This window comes from Dipodomys spectabilis, unplaced genomic scaffold, assembly GCF_019054845.1.
Source record: "Dipodomys spectabilis isolate Male_0828 unplaced genomic scaffold, ASM1905484v1 ptg000552l, whole genome shotgun sequence".
NCBI lineage: Eukaryota > Metazoa > Chordata > Mammalia > Rodentia > Heteromyidae > Dipodomys > Dipodomys spectabilis.
The window spans coordinates 407,093-432,007 of NW_024871229.1; the positions used below are offsets into that span (position 1 = coordinate 407,093).

The 24,915-nt window shown below is 62.6% G+C and overlaps 2 protein-coding genes across 5 annotated transcripts; one reads left to right on the plus strand and one right to left on the minus strand.

Moving 5' to 3' along the window:
* Positions 1-685: 685 nt before the first annotated feature.
* On the plus strand, positions 686-17,184 carry Man2a2 (mannosidase alpha class 2A member 2). Of its 4 annotated transcripts, XM_042670435.1 has the most exons (23): positions 686-783; positions 2,522-2,670; positions 3,766-4,023; positions 4,098-4,242; positions 4,364-4,535; positions 4,831-4,958; positions 5,117-5,290; positions 5,562-5,748; positions 7,185-7,362; positions 7,483-7,685; positions 8,291-8,473; positions 8,584-8,698; positions 8,829-8,896; positions 8,982-9,147; positions 10,349-10,585; positions 11,328-11,450; positions 11,667-11,781; positions 11,974-12,107; positions 12,351-12,492; positions 13,677-13,810; positions 14,373-14,567; positions 14,643-14,753; positions 15,112-17,184. In XM_042670435.1, exons 2-23 carry the CDS (start codon positions 2,539-2,541, stop codon positions 15,262-15,264), a joined length of 3,453 nt encoding a protein of 1,150 aa, XP_042526369.1. In that variant the 5' UTR covers positions 686-783; positions 2,522-2,538; the 3' UTR covers positions 15,265-17,184. The 4 variants fall into 4 exon arrangements, with proteins under 4 accessions (XP_042526369.1, XP_042526366.1, XP_042526367.1 ...); XM_042670432.1 differs by having other exon boundaries at positions 14,373-14,753; XM_042670433.1 differs by having other exon boundaries at positions 778-836; positions 14,373-14,753.
* Positions 17,185-19,950: 2,766 nt separating this feature from the next.
* Positions 19,951-21,664, minus strand: Hddc3 (HD domain containing 3). The gene is made up of 4 exons (XM_042670419.1): positions 21,511-21,664; positions 21,076-21,131; positions 20,759-20,999; positions 19,951-20,346 (listed from the first exon to the last, which is right to left on the minus strand). Exons 1-4 carry the CDS (start codon positions 21,620-21,622, stop codon positions 20,216-20,218), a joined length of 540 nt encoding a protein of 179 aa, XP_042526353.1. The 5' UTR covers positions 21,623-21,664; the 3' UTR covers positions 19,951-20,215.
* Positions 21,665-24,915: the final 3,251 nt, after the last annotated feature.

Below are 24,915 nucleotides of genomic sequence, written 5' to 3' on the forward strand. Positions count from 1 at the left end.
GGCCTGCGAGGCCTGGACAGTCCGCAGCCAGGCGCAGGTCAAGGCTGAGCCAGGTGCAAAGGTCCCCGGTCCGTCCACGCCGGGGCGGCCGCCGCGAGGACGCGCGGGGCGGCGGCGCCTCTCCAGGCCCGGCCGGCCAGTCGGGCCGGAGGCTCGGCCTCGCCATCCCGCCGGCCCCGCCCCGCACGCCGCCGCCGGCTGGCCCGGGCTGGCCCCTGCCGCTTGGCCCGCCGGGCCCACCGTCGCGCCGAGGGGCCGAGGCCGCCGGCGCGAGCCACGCGGCCGCCGGCGCGGGTTCAGGGTTCGAGGCCACGGTCACCGCAGCAGCGCTGGAAAGGCGGACGACCTCGGAGCGCAGGGCCGGTCCGCGGCGCCTTTGCGCGGCCAGGGGCCCGGATGCGGGAGCCGCGCTGCGGGAACGCTCTCCGGGTCGCGCTGGCGAGGCGGGCAGGGCTGAGATGCCACCGTCCGGTAACGTGACCGCTCCGGGAGCGCCGCGCTCAACGGACGCCGGCTTCCGCGGCTGCGCAGTGAGGCCTCCCGGACGCCCGAGATTGACAGCGCGGGGGCGGAGCGCCGGGGGGGGGGGCCTGTGCGCGCCGGAGGGGCGGGGCCTGTGCGCGTCGGGGGCGGGGCCGCGCTGGGGGCGGGGCCTGTGCGCGCCGGCGGTTCTGGCCCCGCGGGAGCGCGGCTGCGGTGCGCGAGCCCGGGGCGACCGGTGGGCGCGCTCGACACCGGCCGGCGTCTCTGAGGGCGCGCGGGCCGCCGGGCCGGGGATGTGAGGCGCGGTCCGTCTGCGGCGGGGCCCGGAACGGCGCGGAGGCCGGCTGCGGACGGTAGCGGTCCGGGCGGGGGCGGCTCGGGGCCGGGAGCGGGGAGGCCCGGTGCGGGCCGGGTCGGGGCTAGGCCGCCCGCGGAGCCGGCGGCAGTGCGGTCCCCGGGGCCCGGCTCCCGCGCCCGGCTCCACGCTCTCCGCCGGCCCAGGCTAAAAATACTGCGGGGCTCGGCGGGAGCGGGCGGCGCCAAGTAGGGCGCGCGGGGTGGCCGGGCCCCGCCGGCCCGCAGCGGACGCCCGGCCTGCGGCCTCGAGTGCGCCCTGAGCCGCCTGGGCGCCGCCGCGCCCGCCGACTGTTGAGCAGCGTGAGCATCTGCGTGTGTGCGTGCGTGCCTGTGCGAGAGCGTGCGCACGCGCGTGTGCCTGCAGGTCCCGGGGCTTGCACCACGGCCTGGCGCTGCCCGGCCTCCGGCGCTGGCGCTCTACCCCTTGGGCTCACGCCACAGGCCCACGTTGGGCTTTTGGCTGGCTGGAGGAAAGAGGCTCACGGACTTCCCCGCCCGGGCTGGCTTGGGACCGCCATCCACCAGTGCCTGGCTCTTGTGTTCTCCTCCTTCTCCCCTTCTTCCTCCTCTTCCTCCCCTCTTTTTTCTTTTTTTTAGGGGGGTGGTCACAGGACTTGAACTCAAGCATCAGTACCGTCCCTGAGCTTTTCTGCTCAAGACTAACGTTGAGCCACAGCACCACTTCTGGTTTTCTAGATTTTCCTGCCCAGGCTGGCTTTGAACTGCAGTCCTTAGATCTCAGCCTCCTCAATAGCTAGGATTACAGGTGTACACCACTAGTGCCTAGCTTCTTTTCACCTTTTTGTGCTGGCACCAGGGCTTGAGTTCCATGTCTCAAGCTAGTTAATTGGAGGTGAAATCGCAGACTTTTTTGTCCCTGATGGATTTGAACCACAATACACCAGGTCTCCACCTCTTGAGTAGGATTACAGATGTGAGCACCAGAGCCCTCTGCTTTTGTTGAGAGACAGGATCAGCACCTGACTTTGTTCCTGCTGAATGCCACTGTGAAACAAGAGGACAGGGCAGGGGCTGGGAAGGTGGCTCGGTGGTAGAGTGCTTACCTTGCATGCATAAGACCCTGGGTTTGATTCCTCAGCACCACATAAGCAGAAAACGCCAGAAGTGGTGCTGTGGCTCCTATGGTAGAGTGTTAACCTTTCAGCTGAAGAGCCCAGGGACAGTACCCGGGCCCAGAGTTCAGCCCCCACAACTGACAAAAAGAAAAAGACAGGGCAGAAGCCTGACAGCTTTGGCCTCTGTCTCTAAGTCAAAATAGAGACCAGTGTGGCCATCTGAGAGCCACGTGACCAGGAGTTCACAGCTACCACCAGCCAACCAATGGGCAGGCTCCAGGAAACTGGTTGCAATTGGTGTATCCAAATGTGGGCAGAAACTGGGTCTTGCTATCTTGGATAGCTTCTCCCAGCATCAGTGGAGGAGTGGCCTAACCAGCCTCAGATACTTATTTGTACTTTTAGAGTCTCAAGGTCGGGGGTTGGGGGTGAGTGCTTTTTTTGTGGGGAGGGGGATTTGGTGTTTCGAGCTTGCATTGTGTTGGAGTCAGACCAGCAGGTGCTTCTCAGGAACGGGCCTGGGAACTGGAGCGTGGTGGGAAGGCCACGCAGGGGCTGCGTGCGTGCCGCAGGTCAGCTCTTGCTGAGTCCCGTGTCCTTGGCAGGTGCCTGTGCGGCCAACATGAAGCTGAAAAAGCAGGTGACAGTTTGTGGGGCTGCTATTTTCTGTGTGGCTGTGTTCTCACTGTACCTGATGCTGGATCGAGTCCAACACGATCCCACGCGACACCAGAACGGCGGGAACTTCCCCCGGGTGAGTGAGTGAGTGAATCTCCTGTGCTCAGGCTGCTGCCCTGGAGAGGCATGTCAGCCCAGGACATGACTTTCTTTCTTTCTTTCTTTCTTTCTTTCTTTCTTTCTTTCTTTCTTTCTTTCTTTCTTTCTTTCTTTCTTTCCTTTTCTTTCTCTTTTTCTTTTTTTTGGTCATGGGGCTTGAACTCTGGGCCTGGGCGCTGTCCCCCAGCTCTTCAGCGAGCACTCTTACCACCTGAACCACAGCGCCACTTCTAGTTTTCTGGTGGTTTATTGGAGAGCAGAGTCTCAGGGACTTTCTTGCCTGGGCTGGCTTTGAACTGTAATTCTCAGATCTCAGCCTCCTGCTTAGGTGAAGGTAGAGCAATTATGATTAGGATTTTAGCTGGGAGAATGGTTCAAATAGTGCTTACTTTTTGAGCATCTATAGTACTGTTGTGGTTAAGTTTAGTCGTTAGTATAAGTGAAATAACGTATAGGACTAGTGTGCTGATTAAGAAGATGATCATGAGGGTGTGGTCGTGGAACTAGTTACTTCTTTTGTAATAGGTGATGAGGCATCTTGAAGTCCTATTTGAAGTCGATAAGCCATAAAGATATATAAGCTAGGATTATGGGCGTGAGCCACTGGCCCCCAGCTGAGAGTGTGTCTAAGACCTGACTTGTGGCTTTCTTGGGGGGAAAGAGGTACACTGGGAATGGAACCCAGAGCACATGCTCCACCACTGAGCTATACCCCAGCCCCAACAGGAACTGGAAAGTAGTAATGTCAAAAAGAAAGCAGGAAGAAGAAACAGCTATGTGCATTGCTCTTGGCCTGAATTCTTGGCAGACATTGCTAATCGATTGTAGCATTCTTTCCCAGCAAGTCCCAGGGCAGGCTTCCTCAGTGCTGGGCTGTGGACAGGCAGCACAGGTCGTCAAGCACAGGCATGTGGGATGTGGAGAGAGACCGCATTCCACCCGTGCAGATCTGAGTCCTCGTTAGACCTGTGCGTGGAGCACGTGGTCAAGGAGGGAGCCGTCAGCCATGGTGGGTGCTGGAGTGTCTGTGGCTTAGGGAGCTGTGGGTGACGGCTCTCTGGTGTCTCGGCAGAGTCAGATTTCTGTGCTGCAGAACCGCATCGAGCAGCTGGAGCAGCTGTTGGAGGAGAACCACGAAATCATCAGCCACATCAAGGACTCGGTGCTGGAGCTGACGGCCAATGCTGAAGGCCCGCCCGCCCTGCTGCCCTACCACACGGCCAATGGCTCCTGGGTAGTGCTCCCAGAGCCGCGGCCCAGCTTCCTCTCCATCTCCCCCCAGGACTGCCAGTTTGCTTTGGGGGGTAGGGGCCAGAAGGCAGAGCTGCAGGTGAGCCGCAGCGCTGGGCTGGCGGGGGAGCTGGGGTGCCCCTAGGGGGCACTGAGCGCCTTCCCTGTGGGCAGATGCTGGCGGTGTCAGAGGAGCTGCCGTACGACAACGTGGACGGTGGGGTGTGGAGGCAGGGCTTCGACATCTCCTATAGCCCCAGCGACTGGGACGCTGAGGACCTGCAGGTGTTTGTGGTGCCTCACTCACACAACGACCCAGGTGAGGGCTGGCCCAGGTGAGGGCTGGCCGGAGTCGGGCGTGGGGCCAGCCTTCGCACCGCCACCCACGAGGGGAGTGGAGGAAGACGGGTGTCCTCAGGGGACGGGTGTCGGCTCCCCAGGCTGGATCAAGACCTTCGACAAGTACTACACGGAGCAGACGCAGCACATCCTCAACGGCATGGTCTCCAAACTGCAGGAGGACCCGCGGCGGCGCTTCCTCTGGGCGGAAGTCTCCTTCTTCGCCAAGTGGTGGGGCAACATCAGTGCCCAAAAGAGAGCCGCCGTGAGAAGGTGGGCGTCTGTCAGGGAGGTGACTGGGGCTGCCATCGAGCCCTGGGGTGGCGGGAGCAGGTTGGAGCAGTCAGGGAGGTGAGGGGTGGGGGTTCAAATGTCACTAGTGTTGAGAGAAATGGAAGTCGTCTGAGCAGGAGTGAAGAGGAAGCGTGGGCATTTCTCCTGGGACCACCCGGGGTGCTGAGCAGGGCAGGACCATGTTGGGGTGCACTGGAGAGGAGGAGGGTGTATGTGCTCTTGGTCCTGGGTTGGGAGTCCCTGGCCCAGCCTCACCGCCAGGCTTCCCCTTCAGACTGGTGGGAAACGGGCAGCTGGAGATCGCAACGGGAGGCTGGGTGATGCCGGATGAGGCCAACTCGCACTACTTCGCATTGATCGACCAGCTCATCGAGGGCCACCAGTGGCTGGAGAAGAACCTCGGTAGGTTGCGCCTCACCTCCAGGCTGAGTGCCGTGGCCAGGTGCTGTAAGGGGAACTGGCAGAGAATGGCCCACGTGAGCCGGTGCGCCTGGCGAGGCAGGGGCAGGGGTTCCCCACCCCCCAGGGGCCAGAGGGCTCAGGGCCTTGCGTCCTCCCAGGTGCCACCCCGCGCTCTGGCTGGGCGGTGGACCCCTTTGGATACAGCTCCACCATGCCTTACCTGCTGCGCCGCGCCAACCTGACCAGCATGCTGATCCAGAGGGTGCACTACGCCATCAAGAAGCGCTTTGCCGCCACCCACAGCCTGGAGTTTATGTGGAGGCAGACATGGGGTGAGGCCGGCGGGGGAGCAGCGGGGGCAGCAGGCCCTCGCTATGGGAAGCAGGGAGGGATGCTGAAGGCAGGACCCCTGACTTGAGGGTGTCTCTCCTCCTGATTGGGGGGTCCTGGGGTGCCCCGTATGCATCTCCTGCGAGGGAGGCCCGCGTCCTGTCCCTCGGTTGCACGTTCTTCGCACAGGCGCGGCTGTTTATCAGAGACTGCGCCCTTGCGGCCAGGCCCTGGCTCCCGAGCCTGCTCACAGTCCCGTTGTGTCTTCTGTAGACCCGGACTCCAGCACAGACATCCTGTGCCACATGATGCCCTTCTACAGCTACGATGTCCCCCACACCTGTGGCCCTGACCCCAAGATCTGCTGCCAGTTTGACTTCAAACGCCTTCCTGGGGGCCGCATCAACTGCCCATGGAAGGTCCCACCCCGGGCCATCACAGAGGCCAACGTGGCCGACAGGTACAGCTGGGTACATGCCGGCCCTTGTTGGGCATGCGCGGTGGTTCTGGTCCCTGGAGGAGTCAGGCGTCTTGGCCTCTGGGTGGGTGGCGCCATGTGGGGAAAGCTGACAGCAGGACAGGGCGGGCACAGGTGCTGAGCTCAGGGCCTCAGAGCCGTGGCAGGGGTACTTTAGTGTCTCCCTGGAAAACAGGACCAGCACTAGGGAACCACTGTTCCCGCCTTCATTTCCCTGTGGGGGCATTTTCTGGTGTCTTAACAAGCTGCCACCGCCAGCTGGCAGCCAGCAGTGAGCGGCTCTGCCATGGCTTTGGGCTCACCAGCCTTCGCCTGGCCCCAGCAGCTGGGAGCGTCCTCAGTGCTCAGTGGGCCGGAATCGCGCCCAGATTCACGTGGTCCTGGCACACAGCCTGTATCAGCACAGAGACGGCACCAACTCTAGGGCCCCCCCCCACGGGGAGCTTAAATGTGCTGCTCAAGTATGACACAGCCAGTACTTTAAACATACAACAAGTTCGATTATGCCAGTGGCTCACGCCTGTAATGCTAGCTCCTCAGGAGGCTGAGATCTGAGGAAAACGCTTCAAAGCCAGCCTGGGCAGGAAAGTCTCTGGGGACTGTTACTTCCAATTAACTACCAAAAAGCCAGAAATGGAGCTGTAGCTCAGGTGGTAGAACGCCAGCCTTGAGTGAAAAAACTGAGCAAGAGTTGGAGGCCTTGAGGTCAGGCCCCACTAGCGGCACTGAAGAAGAAACAAGAGTCTTAACCGGCTGGACTGGCTTTTGTGTCAGAGGCTTGGTTTCCTGCGTCTGAGCAGTGGGACAGACAGGGAAGAAAGTGACCCTTTGTTTCCAGAAGTACAAACGCCCATTGCAGACAAGAGCCTGGGGCCAAAGAACATGGCTAATCTCCAAAGCTGCTCTGGTCATTTAATCCTCCCTGACTCAGAATAGCCCAGACAAGGCCGGTGTTGCCTGCTGTGAGTGGGGTCTGGACTGCACGGGAGAGCGAGCTGGCCAGCACAGATCCACGTGCACCACTTCATAGGCAGAAAGGAAGCTGGGCACCAGTGCTCACACCTACAATCCTACCTATTCAGGAGGCTGAGATCAGAGGATCGAGGTTCAAAGCCAGCCCAGGCACAGAAGTCCCTATGATATTCTTACCTCCAATTAATCCCCCCCTCCCCCAAACCCTCAAAACACACAAGAAAAGCATGAGCTCAGGAGGGAGAGGACCTGAGTGACACAGGACACCATAGTGACTGACCGCTATGTGACAGGCCACGCTGCCCCGTACGTGCGTCTCGCCCTCAGCCTGCCCCCCCTCCCCATGTCGGGCAGCTGGGCCAACTCAGGGCCACCTGCAGGTGGAGGAGGCCCTGCTGGGCCATGGGCAGCCCTGGGTCCCAGCAGGCCATATCTTCCCCGCGCAGGGCGGCGCTGCTCCTGGACCAGTACCGGAAGAAGTCCCAGCTGTTCCGCAGCAAGGTGCTGCTGGTGCCGCTGGGCGATGACTTCCGCTACGATAAGCCCCAGGAGTGGGACGCGCAGTTCCTCAACTACCAGCGCCTCTTCGACTTCCTCAACAGCAAGCCCGAGCTGCACGTGCAGGTGTGCGGGGTGCGGGGCGCCCCCTCCCCAACCCGCTCCTGTTCTGTCCCTTCTCTGTCCTGGCCCCGCACTGCTGGCCAGAGGGCCCGGGGCCGCGCTGACGGGGCTGGCGGCCCGCAGGCTCAGTTCGGCACCCTCTCTGAGTACTTCGACGCGCTGTACAAGAGGACGGGCGTGGAGCCTGGGGCCCGGCCGCCCGACTTCCCCACGCTGAGCGGCGATTTCTTCTCCTATGCCGACCGAGAGGACCACTACTGGACGGGCTACTACACTTCTCGGCCTTTCTACAAGAGCTTGGACCGCGTCCTGGAAGGCCACCTGCGGTGAGGTCCTTTGCCTCCCCCTCCCCCCTCCCCACCCCCCTTGCATCTCACAGGGAAGCCCCTCACCCCCCCCACCGTGCATCTCGCAGGGAAGCCCCTCCCCCCCCACCGTGCATCTCACAGGGAAGCCCCTCACCCCCCTCCCCCGTGCATCTCACAGGGAAGCCCCTCACCCCCCTCCCCCATGCATCTCACAGGGAAGCCCCTCACACACACCGTGCATCTCACAGGGAAGCCCCTCACACACACCGTGCATCTCACAGGGAAGCCCCTCACACCCCCCCCCCACCATGCATCTCACAGGGAAGCCCCTCCCCCCCCCACCGTGCATCTCACAGGGAAGCCCCTCCCCCCCCCCCGTGCATCTCACAGGGAAGCCCCTCACACACACCATGCGTCTCACAGGAAAGCCCCTCACACACACCAGGCACCCCGCGGGAAAGCCCCTCACACACACCGGGCACCCTGTAGGGAATTCCTTCTTATATAGGTCATGGGGTGCGGCTGGATGGGCGGAAGCCCAGGCCGTGGGAAGGCAGAGGGAGGCCCTGGCCAGCATGGGTGGCCGAGGGCAGGGGTGGGCGCTGACTGGCCTCTGTGGGCAGGGGGGCAGAGATTCTTCACAGCCTGGCTGCAGCTCACGCCCGCCGCGCCGGGCTGGCTGGGCAGTACCCGCTCTCCGACTTCGCCCTCCTGACGGAAGCGCGGCGCACGCTTGGACTCTTCCAGCACCATGATGCCATCACCGGCACTGCCAAGGAAGCGGTGGTGGTAGACTACGGGGTCAGGTACGCGCTCCCTGTCACCGGTGGGGGCCGGAGGGCAGGCCAGGACTGTCCATCCACCGTGTGTGTCTCCTCCCGCCCACTGCCCACCGCACACCCCCTCCTGCCCACAGGCTGCTGCGCTCGCTGGTTGGCCTGAAGCAGGTCATCATGAACGCCGCTCACTACCTGGTGCTGGCGGACAAGGAAGCGTACCACGTTGACCCTGAGGCACCCTTCCTCCAAATGGTGGGTGCTGTGCCGTCCAGAGAGTTGCGGTCCTTCCCGGGTGGGAGGGAGAGCGCATGGCGGCTGGCGGACCGCCGCCAGCACCAGTGGGGCCCCTCACGGAACCCCCTCCTTGCCTGCTTGACTCCAGGATGACACCCGCCTAAGTCACGATGCCCTGCCTGAGCGCACTGTGGTCCAGCTGGGCTCCTCCCCCAGGTGAGCCAGCGCCTGCCAGCCCCGCAGAGCCCATCCTGGCGGCTGCCCCCGTGCAGCTCCCAGGTCAGCCCCGCTTTGCCCACAGGTTCGTGGTGCTGTTTAACCCCCTGGAGCAGGAGCGGCTCAGTGTGGTGTCGGTGCTGGTGGACACCCCCCGCGTGCGGGTCCTGACCGAGGAGGGCCAGCCGCTGGCCGCGCAGATCAGTGCGCACTGGAGCTCCGCCACCGACATGGTCCCCCACGTCTACCAGGTGAGCCCTGGTCTCTGCCTCATCCACGGCCTCTTCTTGGGCGTCCCATGGGGAGGGGGATACCTGGGGGAGGGGGCTGCCCCTAGGGCAGGGCAGGCTCCCGTTTAAGTCTGACTTTGAAGACAAGGTGAAGGTTAGTATGTGGATGACAGTGACGATTCAGTACAACCATTTACCACTTGTGTCTCTGAGATAGGTCTTTATGTTGCTTTGGCTGGTCTTGAACCCTAGGGTCAAGTGATCTTCCTGCCTCAGCTTCCCAACTAGCTGGGATTATAGGAATATTGTACAGCATTATAAATATTTGTTAATGGGCTGGGACGGTGGCTTAGTGGTAGAGCGCTTGCCTTGCATGCCTGAGGCCCTGGGTTCGATTCTTCAGCACCACATAAGCCAAAAGCAAAAAGCCGGAAGTGGTGCTGTGGCTCAAGTGGTAGAGCGCTACCCTTGAGCTAAAGAGCTGAGGGACAGCGCCCAGGCCCAGAGTTTAGGCCCCACGACCGGACCCAAAAAAACAAAACAAAAACCACAAATATTTGTTAGTGAGAGCTTGCTTTTGGGGGACATGAGGGGAGGGGCAGTTCTGGAGTTTAAACTCGGCTCCATGCTTGCTAGGCAGGTGCTCTATTATTGAGCCACATCTCTAGCCCTTTTTATTGCACTTACTTTTGAGGTAGGGCCTGCTGTTTGCTTGGGATGTGAGCTTCCTAGTCATGCTTTCTACCATAGCTGGGGTGACAGGCATATACCACCCTGCCCAGCTTCTGTTGAGATGGAGTCTCATGAACTTTTTGCCTGGGCTGGCCTCAAACCTTGATCCTCCCAATCTCAGCCTCCCAAGTAACTAGGATTACGTGAGTGAGCCATCATATCCAGCTTTTAAATCTTCTGTTGTTTTGAGCAGGATCTTGATGCGCCCTCTGTGGCCAGGCTGGCCTTAAACTCGCCAAGCTCCTGAGTGCTGGAATGATAGGTGTACAACACCTCGCTGCTTCGTGGGAAGCATAGTGGGTGTCCCTCCACAGTTTTCCAGGCGTCATTGAGACGATGACGTCTGCCCAGCCGGAAGGGCGCTTTCGGAGGAGGGGGTGGGCGGGGGTCTCAGCGCAGGAGCCCCAGGCTGCAAGTGGAGTTGCCCTGGGCCCAAGCGTCTGCGCCTCACTCCTCCCTCCCCTCCTCCTCACCCCTCCTGTGCTTGCAGGTGTCTGTGCCCATGCGCCTGCCTGCGCTGGGCCTGGGCGTGCTGCAGCTGCAGGCGGACGTGGAGGGGCTGCACACACTGCCCTCCTCCGTGCTGGTATACCTGCACGGCCTAAAGCTGGCCATCAGCCGGCACGACGCCCTCCCCCTCCGTGTCATGGACTCCAGCCCCAGCGACTTTGCCATCAGCAACCGCTACATGCAGGTCTGGTTCTCAGGCCTCACCGGGCTCCTCAAGGTAAAGGGCCAGGGGTGGTGAGGGAGGGCCAGGGCGGGCTGGGCGGGGCATGCGCACCAGTGGGCTGTGCAGAACTGGCAGTGCCCGGGATGTGGGCCAACTCGGCTTCAAGCCAGCAGTGTTGGAAGCAGCTTTGTCATGGTTCCAGATTCCTGAGTTTGTCATTTGACAAATGGAAAAGATTATTTTGGCTGAGTTTTGGAAGTTTTGGGACGTGATCAAGTAGAACCACTGTTTGGCTATGAAGTAAAGCCCCTCAGAGCCAGGCTACAGAAGAGAGAGAGAAAGGGATGGGGTTCTGCCTGCCTTTTCAACATGTGCCTCTAGGCAGCCTGAGACAGCCTGCTAGGGTTCTGGGATGTGGCTTAGTTAAGTACTAGAACCCTTACCTAGCAATTGCCAGTTCCTGAGTTCAGGCCTCAGTACCCTGAGGCCACTAGCTCTGCCTCTGCTAGGCACCGCCCCCACCAGGCCCTGCCCCCACAAGATCTACCTCTGCTAGGCCCCGCCCCCACCAAGTCCCTTTCCCACCAGGCCCACCTCTGCTAGGCTTCTCCTCTACTGGAGAATCCCCATCACCTCCCAGTACGGCTCCTCTGGGAACCAGCCCTCAACGTGTGGGCCTTGAAGGACAAGGTTTGGCACTGGTTTTGGCACCTTGGGGAAGTGAGTTTGTGCCCTCCAGGGGGCAGGCCTGACATGCTGGTGTGGGGCCAGGGGTCAGGGCTGTGTTCTTCAACAGAGCATCCGAAGGGTGGATGAGGAGCAGGAACAGCGGGTGGACATGAAGTTCTTCGTCTACGGCACCCGCACATCCAAAGACAAGAGTGGGGCCTACCTCTTCCTGCCTGATGGCGAGGCCAAGGTACCTGAAAGACGTTCCCCCAGTCCTGGCAGCCTCCAGGGGCCTTTGTCTTTGCTGCCCCTAGGGGGTTGGTGGAATGTAACTCAAACTTTGGGTTTGGCCCCTCAGCCCCGGTTCCAGGCAGACCCTCTGGGGAGAGCTCTCCTTGTCAGCTGGGCCCAGCCCTCTGCTCTGCCGTCTGTGTATGAGCTCAGGGCCCACCTGCTCTTTCTCCAGCCCTACACCCCCAAGAAGCCCCCTGTGCTGCGGGTGACAGAAGGTCCTTTCTTCTCAGAGGTAGTGACCAACTATGAGCATGTTCGCCAGGTCGTCAGGCTTTACAACCTGCCGGGTGAGCCCTGCAGGCGGGAGGAGGCTGCTTGGGCTGTGTGCCGCAGGCCTCCTGTCTGCACACCGTCCTCAGAGGTTTCGTGTGGGACGGGCATCCTGGGAGGTGCAGAAGTGGGGGGCAGGGCCCAGCTCAGCTCTGGCTCCTGGAGAGTCTCAGTCCGAGCTCACCTCCCTCCCTCTGTGCCTGTGCCAGGGGTGGAGGGGCTGTCGCTGGATATGTCGTTCCTGGTGGACATCCGGGACTATGTGAACAAGGAGCTGGCCCTGCGCATCCACACGGACATCGAAAGCCAAGGCGCCTTCTTCACAGACCTCAATGGCTTCCAGGTGCCTGCTGGGCTGGGCCAGGCCCCAGGGGCATCATGGGCACAGGGCCAGGCCCCAGGGGCATCATGGGCACAGGGCCAGGCCCCAGGGGCATCATGGGCACAGGACCAGGGTGGAAGGTCGCCCTGATGGAGAAAGGACTGGAGGAGAGAGTGGTGGGGGTGGGGGAGCTCCAGACTAGGGACCCATCAAGGTCAAATGGGCCCAGATGCTCTTGACGGGTTTGTTGGCCTTGCGCTGTAGATCCAGCCCCGGCGGTACCTAAAGAAGCTGCCCCTGCAGGCCAATTTCTACCCCATGCCGGTCATGGCCTACATCCAGGACACGCAGAAACGCCTCACACTGCACACAGCCCAGGCCCTGGGTGTCTCCAGCCTCGGTGACGGTGAGTGGTGATCTAGAGCCCAGCCCCCTACTGCCATCTGCCTCCTCTCTCCGGCCCCACCCCCTCCCTGCTTGGGGAAGGGTGGCGCTCCAGTGCAGGACTGGAAGCCTGTGTCCCCAGCAAGGCTGCCGCGAGCAGGGCTGTGTCCCCAGGGGAGGACTGTGGCTCCTGCCTGCGGGCCGCGTCCCTGCCTGCTCTTCTCCCTCCGTTCCTCTGATGCTGTGTATTGTGGTGGTTTTTTCTATGAGGGGCTCACTTTAGGATTTGGGGTGACGGTCTGTCATTGTTCAGGGCACTGAGATGAGGACAGAAGTCCGGCAAGGGCCCGGTGCTGCGGCAGAGCCACGGGTACATTCGACCGGCAGCTCTCAAGTGTTACAGCACACACACACACACACACACACACACACACACACACACACACACACACACACACGCAGCTCTCAAGTGTTACAGTACACACACACACACACACACACACACACACACACACACACACCGCCAGGTCCCGACCCCCATCCCCAGCAAGACATGTACTGGCTCAATCTTTTCTTTTTGTGTGTGGGTCCTGGGGCTTGAACACAAGGCCTGGGTGTTGTCTTTTTTTTTTGGTCTGGTTGAACTCTGGGTCTGGGCGCTCTCCCCCAGCTTTTCAGCTCAAGGCGAGTGCTCTAACACTTGAGCCACAGCACCACTTCTGGCTTTTTTCTTTTTTTTCTTACGTGGTGCTGAGGAATCGAACCCAGGGCCTCATGCATGCAAGGCAAGCACTCTACCACTGAGCCACCTTTCCCCTGGGTGTTTTCTCTTAAGCCACAGTTCCACTTCTGGCTTTTTGGTGGCTAATTAGAAATAAGCATCTCATGGACTTTCCTACCTGGGTTGGATTTGAACCATGATCCCCAGATCTCAGCCTCCTGAGTAGTTAGGACTATAGCGTGAGCTACTAGTACCCAGCCCACTCGGCTGTTTTGTGCCTGCCAGGCCCTGGGCCTGGGTCCCACTGTTGAGTCCAGTGGTGAGCCATGGGGTCAGCGGGTCCTGAGTGGGGATAGCCCCCCACTGGCCCTCCCAGCTCTAGGGTCCCATGGTGCCCCTCTGGGCTCTTCGTGAGGGCCCATGGGGGGCCTCCTCCCAAGCGAGGGTCTGCTTGTAGTAGCCGGGGCTCCCTATGGTCTCCACAGGACAGCTGGAGGTGATCCTGGACCGGCGGCTAATGCAGGATGACAACCGGGGCCTAGGCCAGGGGCTGAAGGACAACAAGGTCACCTGCAACCACTTCCGCCTCCTGCTGGAGCGGCGCACCCGCGGCAGTGAGGTAAAAGTGGGGACAAGGCCTGGACCGGAGCTCAGGGCCTGGGTATGGCCGGGGAGGCTGGGAGGGCAGAGCAGGGCTCCGTTCCTAGGCTGTGGCAGGGGCATCTCCCATGTGCCCAGCCCCTCGTGCAGCCTGGAGCCCCCTCCCAGCCGCACCGGTCCACTCCTCTTGTCTGCCCACCCCTGCCCAGCATGTCCCGTCTACTTCCCCCTGCTCATGGCTTTCTCTGCCTTCACCAGCCTGACTTTGCTCCAAACGGAGCGCTGTGTGTAGGGGGGGGGGAGGGAGAGGTCACGCAGATGACATGGTGTACCAGTGCACGCGCGCTCTCTGTAGTCAGAGCTGCTGCCGGCGCCCACAGGTCTTACCGCATGTAGTGGGGGAGGTGGGTGCCACCCGTGCCACCAGGACCTCCCTGCGTTAGCCTCCTTCGCCTCTCTTGAGGTGACTGCCATGGGAAGTGGCCACACGTGAAGGCTGGGGGGACAGGGCCTGAGGCAAGGTAGCCAGTGTCTGCCTGGCCTGGCACGGTCCCTCACCCGTGTCCTGGTCCCTCCTGCAGGTCCGAGACGAGCTCTCTAGCAGCTACCCATCCCTCCTCAGCCACCTGACCTCCGCGTTCCTCAACACCCCGGTGCTCACACTGCCCGTGGCGGGGAGTCGGGTCTCCAGCCCCGCGCTGCACCCCTTCCGTCCCCTGGCCTCTGCTCTGCCCTGCGACTTTCACCTGCTCAACTTGCGCACGCTCTCCGCAGAGGTGAGTGTCCTGCCCCGCCCCGCCCCGCCCCCTCGGAGGAGGGGCGCGCCATCCACAGCCTGCCTGTGCCCCCAGGACGACTCCCTGCCCTCGGAGGATGCGGCCCTCATCTTACACCGCAAGGGCTTTGACTGCGGCCTCGAGGCCAAGAACTTGGGCTTCAACTGCACTACGAGCCAAGGCAAGGTGAGCGGGCGCCAGCGCGGTGGGAAGCCCCTGAGCTGGGCAGTTGCTGGAGGGAGAGGGAGTCAATCACATGCCCTCCGTTACTGAGGCTTGCAGGGGCTGTTCCCAGAGAAGGTGCAGAGCCCAAGAACTTGTGCTCTCTGAGAAGACTGTACACAGCTCACGGAAAGCTGCAGAAATCTAATCCTCAGAGCCCTGTGTGCTCCCTTTGAGAGCCCCACTGGTGGCTCCAGGTCCTAAGGCCTGGCTAGGACCGGACCCTGCCCTCAGCCAGCGCTGTGCCACACCCGGCCCTCGGGGCAGACTCCGAGGAGGAGGATGTGGTCCAGAATGAGCCTGCGCCTGCCTGTCTCCACAGGTAGACCTGGGGGGCCTGTTCCACGGCCTGGGTGTGCGCTTCCTCCAGCCGACCTCCCTGACGCTGCTCTACCCGCTGGCCGCCCCGTCCAACAGCACGGACGTGTACGTGGAGCCCATGGAGGTCGCCACCTTCCGCCTCCGCCTGGGTTAGGCCCTGGGCCTGCAAGTTGCTCCCCAGAGACTGGGTCGGACCCCAAGGGGTGATGATCCAGCCCTGACAGACTGGGCTCCGCCCTCGTGCTGTTTATTGCTTCTGTGTTTGGGGCAGAAAGGGCCAACACCAGTGACATGCACAGAGGAGGTCCTGGGGCCAGCCAGGCGCTCCAAGCTCTGCCTTGGTGTTGGAGGCTGCCCAGGTGGGCCCAGGCCCAGGCACCCAGCCTTCCCCAGAACAGGCCCCAGAGATGAGGGCAGAGGTCAGGAAGGCACGAGTGACTCCAGCCAGGAGAGCTAGCTCCCAGGGCCCTGTGTGACCCTGCGGCAGTGGGGAAGGAGGAGGAATCCCTGTTTCCCCAGGGCCCCATGGCCTTTGCTTTTATGATGGCTGCCACTGGGTCTGCGTGCTCTGGCGTGGGCTTGCGAGAGGGACCAGACCCTGGGCCTTACCACCACCCCTTACCACCTCCAGGGGTGTTCCCTTACGCACACACGCCACCCCTAAGCCCCTCCCTATGGGGCTTCAGTCCTGGCAAGAAAGTGAACCTTCAGGACCCACGGCCCCTGTGTGGGCCACCCACAGCTCTCACTGTCCGCAGCCCGGCTGGATGCCTCCTGGGGCCTGTGGCAGCCCAGCCTGGGGGAGTAGAGAACAGTCGGAAGAGACCTGAGGAGATGCTTCGTAAAATCTGAGCTCACCCTTCATGGAGACCTCGAGTAGACAGGCACACCCTAATCTAGACAGAGGTCTGTCAGAAACGGGCGGTGAGGGCACGCGGAAGCCTCCCACACCACAGGCTGCCCAGAGCTGCCGCCAGCAGCGTCCTGGCCCTCCTCACCACGTCAGGGGAGGAAGAGCCACAACTGCCACTGTAGAGCTGCCTCCCAAAATGCTTAAAAGAATCACCTGCAATCTGGTCCACTGCTTAGTGCTGTCCATGCTCCTATAGAGACCGGTGCTCTCCCCCAAACCGGCCCGTAAGGTCAGTGTAATTCCAGCAAGCCTCGCTACTTCCAGGATTCAGGTGTGAAGCTCATGAGTCCTGAGACAGCGCTGCTGGCCATGGTGATGGGCTGGCTGGGCACCAGCACTGCGCAAGGCACTGGTCCCTCCAGATTCCCCAAGGTCTTGGATTCATTGTGGCATTCCCATTGCTCAGTGTGCGCACCAGAAACACCCAGGCACGTAGGAGTTTAATGTGTGGTAAGTGTTTTTAAGTGGGGAAGAGATGGATTATTTAACAAATAGTACCTAGAGCTGGGCGCCAGTGGCCACACCTGTAACCCTAGCTGTTCAGGAAGCTAAGATTCATGGGTCATAATTTGAAGCCAGACTGGTCAGTAAATTCCATGATTAACCAGTAAAAATGCCAGACTGGAGACAGGGCTCAAGTGGGTAGCACACCAGCCATGAAAAACCAACGAGAGTTCAAGCCTCTCTCCCAGCACGGAAACAAATGGTAGAAGGGAAAAAAATAAGAGTAGAACATTATATAAGAAAATACAATTTCGCTGACGCAAGAAGGTCTCTTCTAAGCATAACATGGAACCTAAGTGACACAGGAGAAAATAAACACTACCACAGAGTCCAGGCCACAGTGTCAGCGAAGGGAGGGGATGCCTGCCTCAGTCCCCACGGAGTCACCGGCGCTGCCGGCTGCCACCTGCACTTTCAGTGGCAGCTGCGCCCTGTGTACCGTGGGGACCGAAGCCTGACCTTCGTGCGGTGGGAGAGACCACTGCCCCGCCGAGCCTGGGCCCTGGCAAGCAGGCAGCCTCGAGCCACAGCCCAGAGCCCCGAGCCTGTCAGTAAAGAACGTGGTGTGCTGCTCAAGGATGGATGATTGTAATCAAACTACAGGGGAGATTCAGAGCCATCTAGAAAAGATCAGAATAAAGGATGTTATCTCCAAAAGTCTTAGATGTGTGGTGACATCCTTGGTGTGACGGATGGATAACGGGATTGCTGAGTGAAGTGTGTGGTAAGTTTCCATCCTGTCCTGACGGGGAGCTGGGGTGGCCGCCGTGTTCGGGGCAGAGCTTGCCTCAAAGGACAGGACCGGAGAAGACATTCCTGGGTTTGGACCAGTCGCTGGCAGTGGGAGCAAAGTAATCTTGCGAAGGAGCACCAGAAGAGGGATGGTTTGCACAGGGGCCTCCTGTGCCACGGTAGGCATTCGCAGCTGGAGACTGCCGTGGTCCGGGAGATGGGCAAGATTACTTTGGCTCCTGACATTTTGTCCCTAGTGGGACATAAGTTGAACTGAAAGAGTTCACATACTTCAGCAGCCAGACACTGGAAGCCTTGGGGGTCCGGATGAGCACTGCTTAACATTTGGAGTGACAGCTGAGGCGTGAGACTCGGCATTGGGTGGAGGAGGGGATGCTGTCTTCTCGAACTCACGTAGGTCCCAATGTCCAGTACCATAAGAGGTGGGCCTTTAGAACTCACTGGAGACAGACTTCATCTGAGCAATGAAGAGGTGGGCAGGTCCTGGGGAATGGGACCCAGGCGCTGGTAAAGAGTCTTCCCACCCAATAGAATTGAACTTGGTAACCTTAAGGAGGGAAATTCAGGCTCCTGCTCCTGCCTAGACAAAAACACGGCACAGTAATCCAACCCCAGGACAGCTGCAGTGTAGTCAGATCCATACGCAGTAAGCAGCACGCAGTGATTGCCAGGGTGGGCGGAGAGGCATGGGAGAGGTTCATGTGTGCAGTTTTAGTTTTGCAGTATGAAAGGGTTATGAAGAGCGAAGATGGTGGCACAGCACTAAATACACTTAGTGCCTCCCACTGCACACAAAGGTAAGGCAAGTTTCCTTATGGACGTTTTACCTTAGTGTGTGTCTTGGTCGATCGGTCAGTTGGTCGTGGGACTTGAACCCTGGTCCTGGGTGCTGTCCTTCAGCTCTTGGGCTCAAGGCGAGCGCTCTACCACTTGAGCCACAGTGCCACTTCCAGCTTTTCCTGTTTATGTGGTGCTGAGGTATCGAACCCAGGGCATCGTGCATGGGAGGCAAGCACTTTACCACTGAGCCACCTTTCCAGCACCTTAACACATTTAAGGGGCTAGGTGCTGATGACTCACGCCTGTAAACTATTCAGGAGGCTGAGATCTGAGGATTACAGTTCACAGCCAGCTCGGGCAGGAAATACTAGGAGATCTTTATCTCCATTTAACCACCAGAAAAGTGGAAGTGGAGCTATGACTCAAAATGGTAGAGCACGATCCACTCAAAGTGGTAGAGCACTTGGTAGAGCACAGAAGCTCAGGGACAGCTCCTGGGCCTTGAGTTCAAGCCCCATGACTGACAAAAAACAAAACAAAAAGCCTTTTAAGGGGCTGGGTATTATGATCAGTGGTAGAGTGCATGGTTCAATCCCCAGTACAAAAAAGCAAGCAGAAGGAATAAGGATGGTTTGCAGAGCACAGTGGCACGAACCACTCAAGACCAGAACCGGGGAACAGCCTGGGCACAGCAGGAATGGAGAACCCACCCCTTAATTTTTTCCTGATGTTTTATGAAACAAGCACCTCATGACAGACTTCATGTTTGCATTCTAAAGGTGCAGCCGGAAATCCCAGCCGAGGCAACAGCAGGATCGAGAGTTCAAAGCCAGCTTGGGCTGCACAGGGAGACTTGGTTTCAGAGAGCAGAAAAAATTAAAAGAATAAAAGGTAGGGAGGTGTTTATTAAATGTCCAAAATTCATAATGTAACATCTAAACCTCATCTCAGCTCTCTGGGAAGTGCAAATAGGAAGCAGGCAGGGGCATAAATGTGAGACTGTGTTCCACAACTAGGAAAACAAAGGGGTACAGGGGTGTAGTTGAAGGGGGAGAGTGCCCACATGGCAGGTTTACAGCCCAGAATTCAAACTCTAGTACCACTGAGAGTGGAATGTGGAGCAGGGGGCTGGTGGCTCCCGCCTGTCATCCTAGCTACTCAGGAGGCTGAGATCTGGAGGATCGCAGTTCAAAGCCAGCCGAGGCAGGAAGGTCCATGAGACTTTCTCCAATGAGCCACCAGAAAACTAGTTGTGGCACTGTGGCTCAAAGTGGTAGACCACTAGCCTTGAGTGAAAAGGCTCAGGGACAGCACCCAGGCCCTGAGTTCAAACCTCATAACTGAAAACAAAAAAACCTAGGACATAGCATGCCACTTTGGTATAGTTTCTCCTGAAACTATTTTGCATTCAAAGTTGGGTGACTTGTCCTCCCCCCCCCCCCCACGGGACCACGTGTCCAAGCATTCCCTCCCAGAGGGCCCTTCCCCAGGCCCCACTTACCTCCCCGGGGAGAAATGAGATGCCAACTGTGGCACCCTTTTCAATCATGTTGGCGTTTATTCTGGCCAGTCCCGGGGTTTGAACTCTGGGTCTGGGCGCTGTCCCTCAGCTCTTCAGCTCAAGGCTAGCGTTCCACCACTTGAGCCACTGAGCCACTCTGGCTTTTTCTGTGTATGTGGTGCTGAGGAATGGAACCCAGTATGTCACGAATGCTAGGTAAGCACTCTACCACGGAGCCACATCGCCAGCTCTTCAACCATGTTAATAGGCACCTGAGTGTCACAATCTGACCTGACAACCACACAGCCTGTCTCCCGGAGCACGCCAGGCTCAGAGGGCTCAGAGCTTCAGCTTGGCACTCGAGGGCTGGAGCAGCAACAACTCCCATCTTCACCCACAAGTGCTTTTATTCTCCAAATGCCTTTGTGATCAGCCTTTATAGACGCCTCAGGCCCGCCTTACAGAGTAGCAAACGCCTGACACTTGGGAAAGGGCAGCAAATGCAGCTCAAGGATGGGGTACACCTGAGACGCCCCTCCCCCCACAGTGAGGAACCCTGGATGCCTTTAGTCTTGATGTCCGAGCTGAGTGAAGGCACTGGGAAGCTGGGGTGAGAATCGGCCCGGCGTGGCCAGGCTAGGTCCCCGGCCCTGCTCAGAGCGCCAGCCCACGCTCCCGGAACAGCTGCTGCAGAGCCTCCTCCAGCGGCTGGCTGGTGCCCTGCAGCCCCTTCACCACCTGCGCCGCCCACTCGAAATACTCCTGGACTCGGCTCTCTGTCCATCCTGCGGAAGGGTGGGCAGACGAGCTCGCGTGGGGTGCCCGCAGGCCTGGGGTCCCTGTGGGGCGTGGTGCAGGGCCGTGGCATGGCTTCCGGGAGTTGTGTCCCCCCGCCCCTCTGTGAAGGTTGAGGCTTGGCCCCATGGGGGTCAGTACTCATGGGGTGCAGCGTACCCAAGGGGGTGTGTACCCACGGGGCACATCATGTCCACGGGACGGGGCACGCTCACGAGTGTGTACCCCCCGGGGCGCATCGTGCCCACGGGACGGGGCACGCTCACGAGCGTGTGTACCCGCGGGACGGGGCACGCTCACGAGCGTGTGCACCCGCGGGACGGGGCACGCTCACGAGCGTGTGCACCCGCGGGACGGGGCACACACGAGCGTGTGCACCCGCGGGGCCGGCCCCCAGCGTACCCACGGGGGCGCAGCGGCTCAGGTCCCGCAGGTTGTGCAGCTTGTCGGCCAGCTTCAGCAGTCGGGCCCCCGGGCTGCTGTGGGGCGCGCGCTCCACCTGCAGCCGCTTCCGCTCGGCCTTGGGCAGCGCCTTGTCGTCCGTCACCTCCTCCACCAGGCGCCGCACCTGCGCCCCGAAGCGCAGCTCCAGCTCCTCCGGGGTGGTGTCCGTGTCCTCCACCGTGTCGTGGAGCAGGGCGGCCTGGGGACGGCCCGGCTCAGCCCGGGCTCAGCTCAGCCCCGCCCCGCCCCGCCCCGCCCCGCCCCGCCCCGGTTACCTGCAGCACCGCGGTGTCGGTGACGCCGGCCTCGAGCGCCAGGATCCGGGCCACGCCTGGGGGCGGAGCGGGGCCGGGTCAGCCCGGGGGCGCCGCTCCCTCCCCCGCGCCGCTGGCCGACCCCGACCCTCCCCCCCCCCCCCGACCCCTCCCTCCCCCTCCCCCACCCCCACCCCCCCCCCTCCCCGCGCGCCGGCCGACCCCTCCCTCCCTCCCCCCCCCCCCGCGCCGCCGGCCGGACCCCTCCCCTCCCTCCCCCCCCCCCCCCCCCCCGCGCCGCCGGCCGGACCCCTCCCCTCCCTCCCCCCCCCCCCCCCCCGCGCCGCCGGCCGGACCCCTCCCCCCCTGCGCCGCCGGCCGACCCCTCCCCTCCCCCCCGCGGCCGCCGGCCGACCCCTTCCTCCCGCCCCCCCCCCCCCGCGGCCGCGCGCCCACCGATGGGGTGGTTGATGTAGGGGGTCCCCTCCGGGTCCTTCCGTCGCTGCCCTCGGTGCTTGCGAGCCGCGAAGTCGGCCGCCTCCAGCAGCCGCGCGGCCTCGGAGCCCATGGCGGTGGCGCGGGGCTCGGGTCGGGTCCGCAGGGCGCCCACAGCGCCCCCTCGCGCGCCGGAGGCCCGGCCGGCCGCGGTCACGGGGCGGCGGGCCTGGCCCCAGCTCCGCCCCGCGGCGCGGGCGCCCGGCCTGCCCCGGGCTCCGAACCCGGCCTGCGGCGGGGAGGCCGCGGCTGGGGCTCGCAGGCGGCCGCGTTCCTGAGAAACTGCACTGCGGGCGGAACCCCAGACCCGGGGTCGCGGCCACTGTCTGCCACACCACCCCAAGTGCTAGTTACAGACACACACGCGTGAATCCGAGAGAAGGGCTGAGTGCACCTGGGCCAGTGGGAAAGACAGTCCGGGCGGCGGGGGTGCTGGGCGGCCGTGGTCATCACAGGACTGGGTGGATGCGAGCGTGTCACAGGACTGGGTGGTCGTGTGTCAGGACTGGGTGGTCGTGTGTCAGGACTGGGTGGTCGTGTGTCAGGACTGGGTGGTCGTGTCACAGGACGGGGTGGTCGTGTCACAGGACGGGGTGGTCGTGTCACAGGACTGGGTGGTTGTGTCAGGACTGGGTGGTTGTGTCACAGGACTGGGTGGTTGTGTGTCAGGACTGGGTGGTCGTGTGTCAGGACTGGGTGGTCGTGTCACAGGACTGGGTGGTCGTGTCACAGGACTGGGTGGTTGTGAGTGTCACAGGACTGGGTGGTTGTGTCACAGGACTGGGTGGTTGTGTCACAGGACTGGGTGGTTGTGAGTGTGTCATAGGACTGGGTGGTTGTGAGTGTCACAGGACTGGGTGGTCATGTCACAGGACAGTGTGGTCTGTCACAGGACTGGGTGGTCGTGAGTGTCACAGGACTGGGTGGTCATGTCACAGGACAGTGTGGTCTGTCACAGGACTGGGTGGTCGTGTCACAGGACGGGGTGGTCGTGTCACAGGACTGGGTGGTTGTGAGTGTCACAGGACTGGGTGGTTGTGTCACAGGACTGGGTGGTTGTGAGTGTCACAGGACTGGGTGGTTGTGAGTGTGTCATAGGACTGGGTGGTTGTGAGTGTCACAGGACTGGGTGGTCATGTCACAGGACAGTGTGGTCTGTCACAGGACTGGGTGGTTGTGTCACAGGACGGGGTGGTCGTGAGCGTGTCACAGGACTGGTCAGGTGGACAGTTGGTGTTAGGCAGAGGCCCCGGCCTCCGTGGCTTCCATCTCCCCTGGCCCGCTGCTGGGGTGGCTCTGGGCAGGAGGCGCACGGTGATCATTACTCCAGGACGCAGCGATGGCAGTGCAGTGCAGTGTGGGGCTGGCGTGTGAACTCTGGGCCTCCACTGCCACAGCTCAGTCTCCCCCAAGCTGTGTGGACGTGTTTATCAGGGCATGTGGGGTGACAGACTTTCCTGTCCGGTTGTCGGACAGACGTCCTCTGCTCACCCTGTCCTTCCTGGGGTACCAAGGCGACTGCGTAGGGGAGGGGCTGGAGGTGAGCGGCCTACCTGGGACTTCACTAAGCTTTTGGGCCAGCGGGATTCAAAGCTCAGCCTCCCGGGTGGCTGCCTGATCACAGGCCCGGCCCTGCTCTGCTTCCTGCCGTTCCCGGGAGTGGGGACGCCCGGCCCGCTGTGGGCCCCTGGGGGGCTGAGTCTTGTCCTGTTTCGGGGGGGAGGTGACCTTGGGCCTTCTGGAGGAATTGTCCGAGGGAGACCGCGGGGTGAGGGTCGGCGTGGCCCGCGGGAAGGTACCGGGCCAACTCCCGACTCTGGGGTTGGGCTGGGAGCCGGGAGCCCGGGCCTGGGGGAGCCAGCGGCAGGGCCGACTTGGCTTCCAGGGAAGCCTGTTGCCCGGGAGCAGGCCGCCGCGGGGGTCCCTGGGGCTCCGGGCTCCCAGCAGCCCAGGGGTGGGGAGGGCGTGGAGGAGAACTTCTCCCGGAGCTGGGCCCCGCCGGGAAGCCACTGCGCCGGGCCGGGGCTGCGCTGGGGGGCGGCGGGCTGGCGCGGGCCGGGCTCGGCCTCGCACGCTGAGCAGGACGGAGGCTGCGATCCCGAGGCCGCGGGCTGGGCGGCGGCGGCGGCGGCCGGCCGGGCTGTGCGCGGGCCTCCTGCTGCTCTTCGCGGGGGCTCGCCTGGCCCAGCCGGCCCCGCTCCCAGGTACCCGGAGCGGGGTGCGGGCCCGGGGGGAGGGTGCGGAGCGGGGTGCGGGCCCGGGGGGAGGGTGCGGAGCGGGGTGCGGGCCGGGGGGAGGGTGCGGAGCGGGGTGCGGGCCCGGGGGGAGGGTGCGGAGCGGGGTGCGAGCCGGGGGGAGGGTGCGGGCCCGGGGGGAGGGTGCGGAGCGGGGTGCGGGCCGGGGTGCAGGGCGGGGTGCGGGCCGGGGGGAGGGTGCGAGCGGGGTGCGGGCCGGGGGGAGGGTGCGGAGCGGGGTGCGGGCCCCGGCGGACCCCCCCCCAGCTCGTCTCCAGCCCCGCGTCTCTCCCCAGCGCTGGCCCACCACCCCCACTTGTGCCAGACCAGCCGGGACGCGGACGGCCGCCGCCACCCGGGCTTCTTCTGCCCGCGGCTCTCGGACCCCCCCGGAGGAAGCCTTCTGCTGCCCCCTGCGGGCCGCGGGCGGCCACTGCTGCACCCGCGCCGAATTTGAGGCCCTGCACCGGCTCAACCTGTCCTCGCTCGGGCCCCCGCCCGTGCTCAGGTGAGCCGGGGCCCCGGCTGCGGGGCTACGGTGGGAGGGCGCCGCACGCAGCCGCGAGGGCCAGGCCGACCGCAAAACCCCGCGCGCGGCGGGGGGCCGGCGCGGGAGGCGGGCGGGGGGCGGGCGCGGGCGGCGGCGGAGCGCAGGCCCGTCCTCCCCCGGAGGGCCCGCCCCGCAGCGCGGCCCGACCCCGCCCCTCTCCCGCAGGGGCCCAGGCCCGCTGCTGGCGCTGGGCCTGTACGGTCTGCTGCTGCTGGCGCTGATGACCGCAGACCTCGTGCACTTCTGCCGCGGTCGGGGCCGCCCCGGGCTTCCAGCCCGGTCCTCGGCTGCGCGGCCCCTGCAGGTCCCGGCGGAACTCACCTGAGCGCGCCCGACGCGGGAGCGCGCCGGGACCCGCCCCGCCCCGCCCCTGTCCAACGCGCACGTGGCCTCGCCCCGCCCTCTACGTCGTCCTCTTCGCTCCGCCCCACGCAGCCCATCGACACCGCCCTCTCCGCGATGCACTCCGCTTAGCCCCGCCCCGGCCCCTCCTTGGCCCCTCCCCTCCCCTGATGCGTCCTCTCGCTGGCCACGCCGCTTCCGACGCAATCTCTGACGCCGGTGGGGGCGGGGCGTCCCGCG

Bases quoted from the DNA above. Each gene is read 5' to 3' on its own strand.
- Man2a2 (XM_042670432.1), top strand. From the start codon at position 2,539: ATGAAGCTGAAAAAGCAGGTGACAGTTTGTGGGGCTGCTATTTTCTGT. The intron at 12,108-12,350 runs GTGCCTGCTGGG...CTTGCGCTGTAG, and splicing joins CAGACCTCAATGGCTTCCAG to ATCCAGCCCCGGCGGTACCT. The intron at 13,811-14,372 runs GTAAAAGTGGGG...TCCCTCCTGCAG, and splicing joins GGCGCACCCGCGGCAGTGAG to GTCCGAGACGAGCTCTCTAG.
- Hddc3 (XM_042670419.1), bottom strand. From the start codon at position 21,622: ATGGGCTCCGAGGCCGCGCGGCTGCTGGAGGCGGCCGACTTCGCGGCT. The intron at 21,132-21,510 runs GTGGGCGCGCGG...CTCCGCCCCCAG, and splicing joins CTACATCAACCACCCCATCG to GCGTGGCCCGGATCCTGGCG. The intron at 21,000-21,075 runs GTAACCGGGGCG...GGCCGTCCCCAG, and splicing joins CCGACACCGCGGTGCTGCAG to GCCGCCCTGCTCCACGACAC.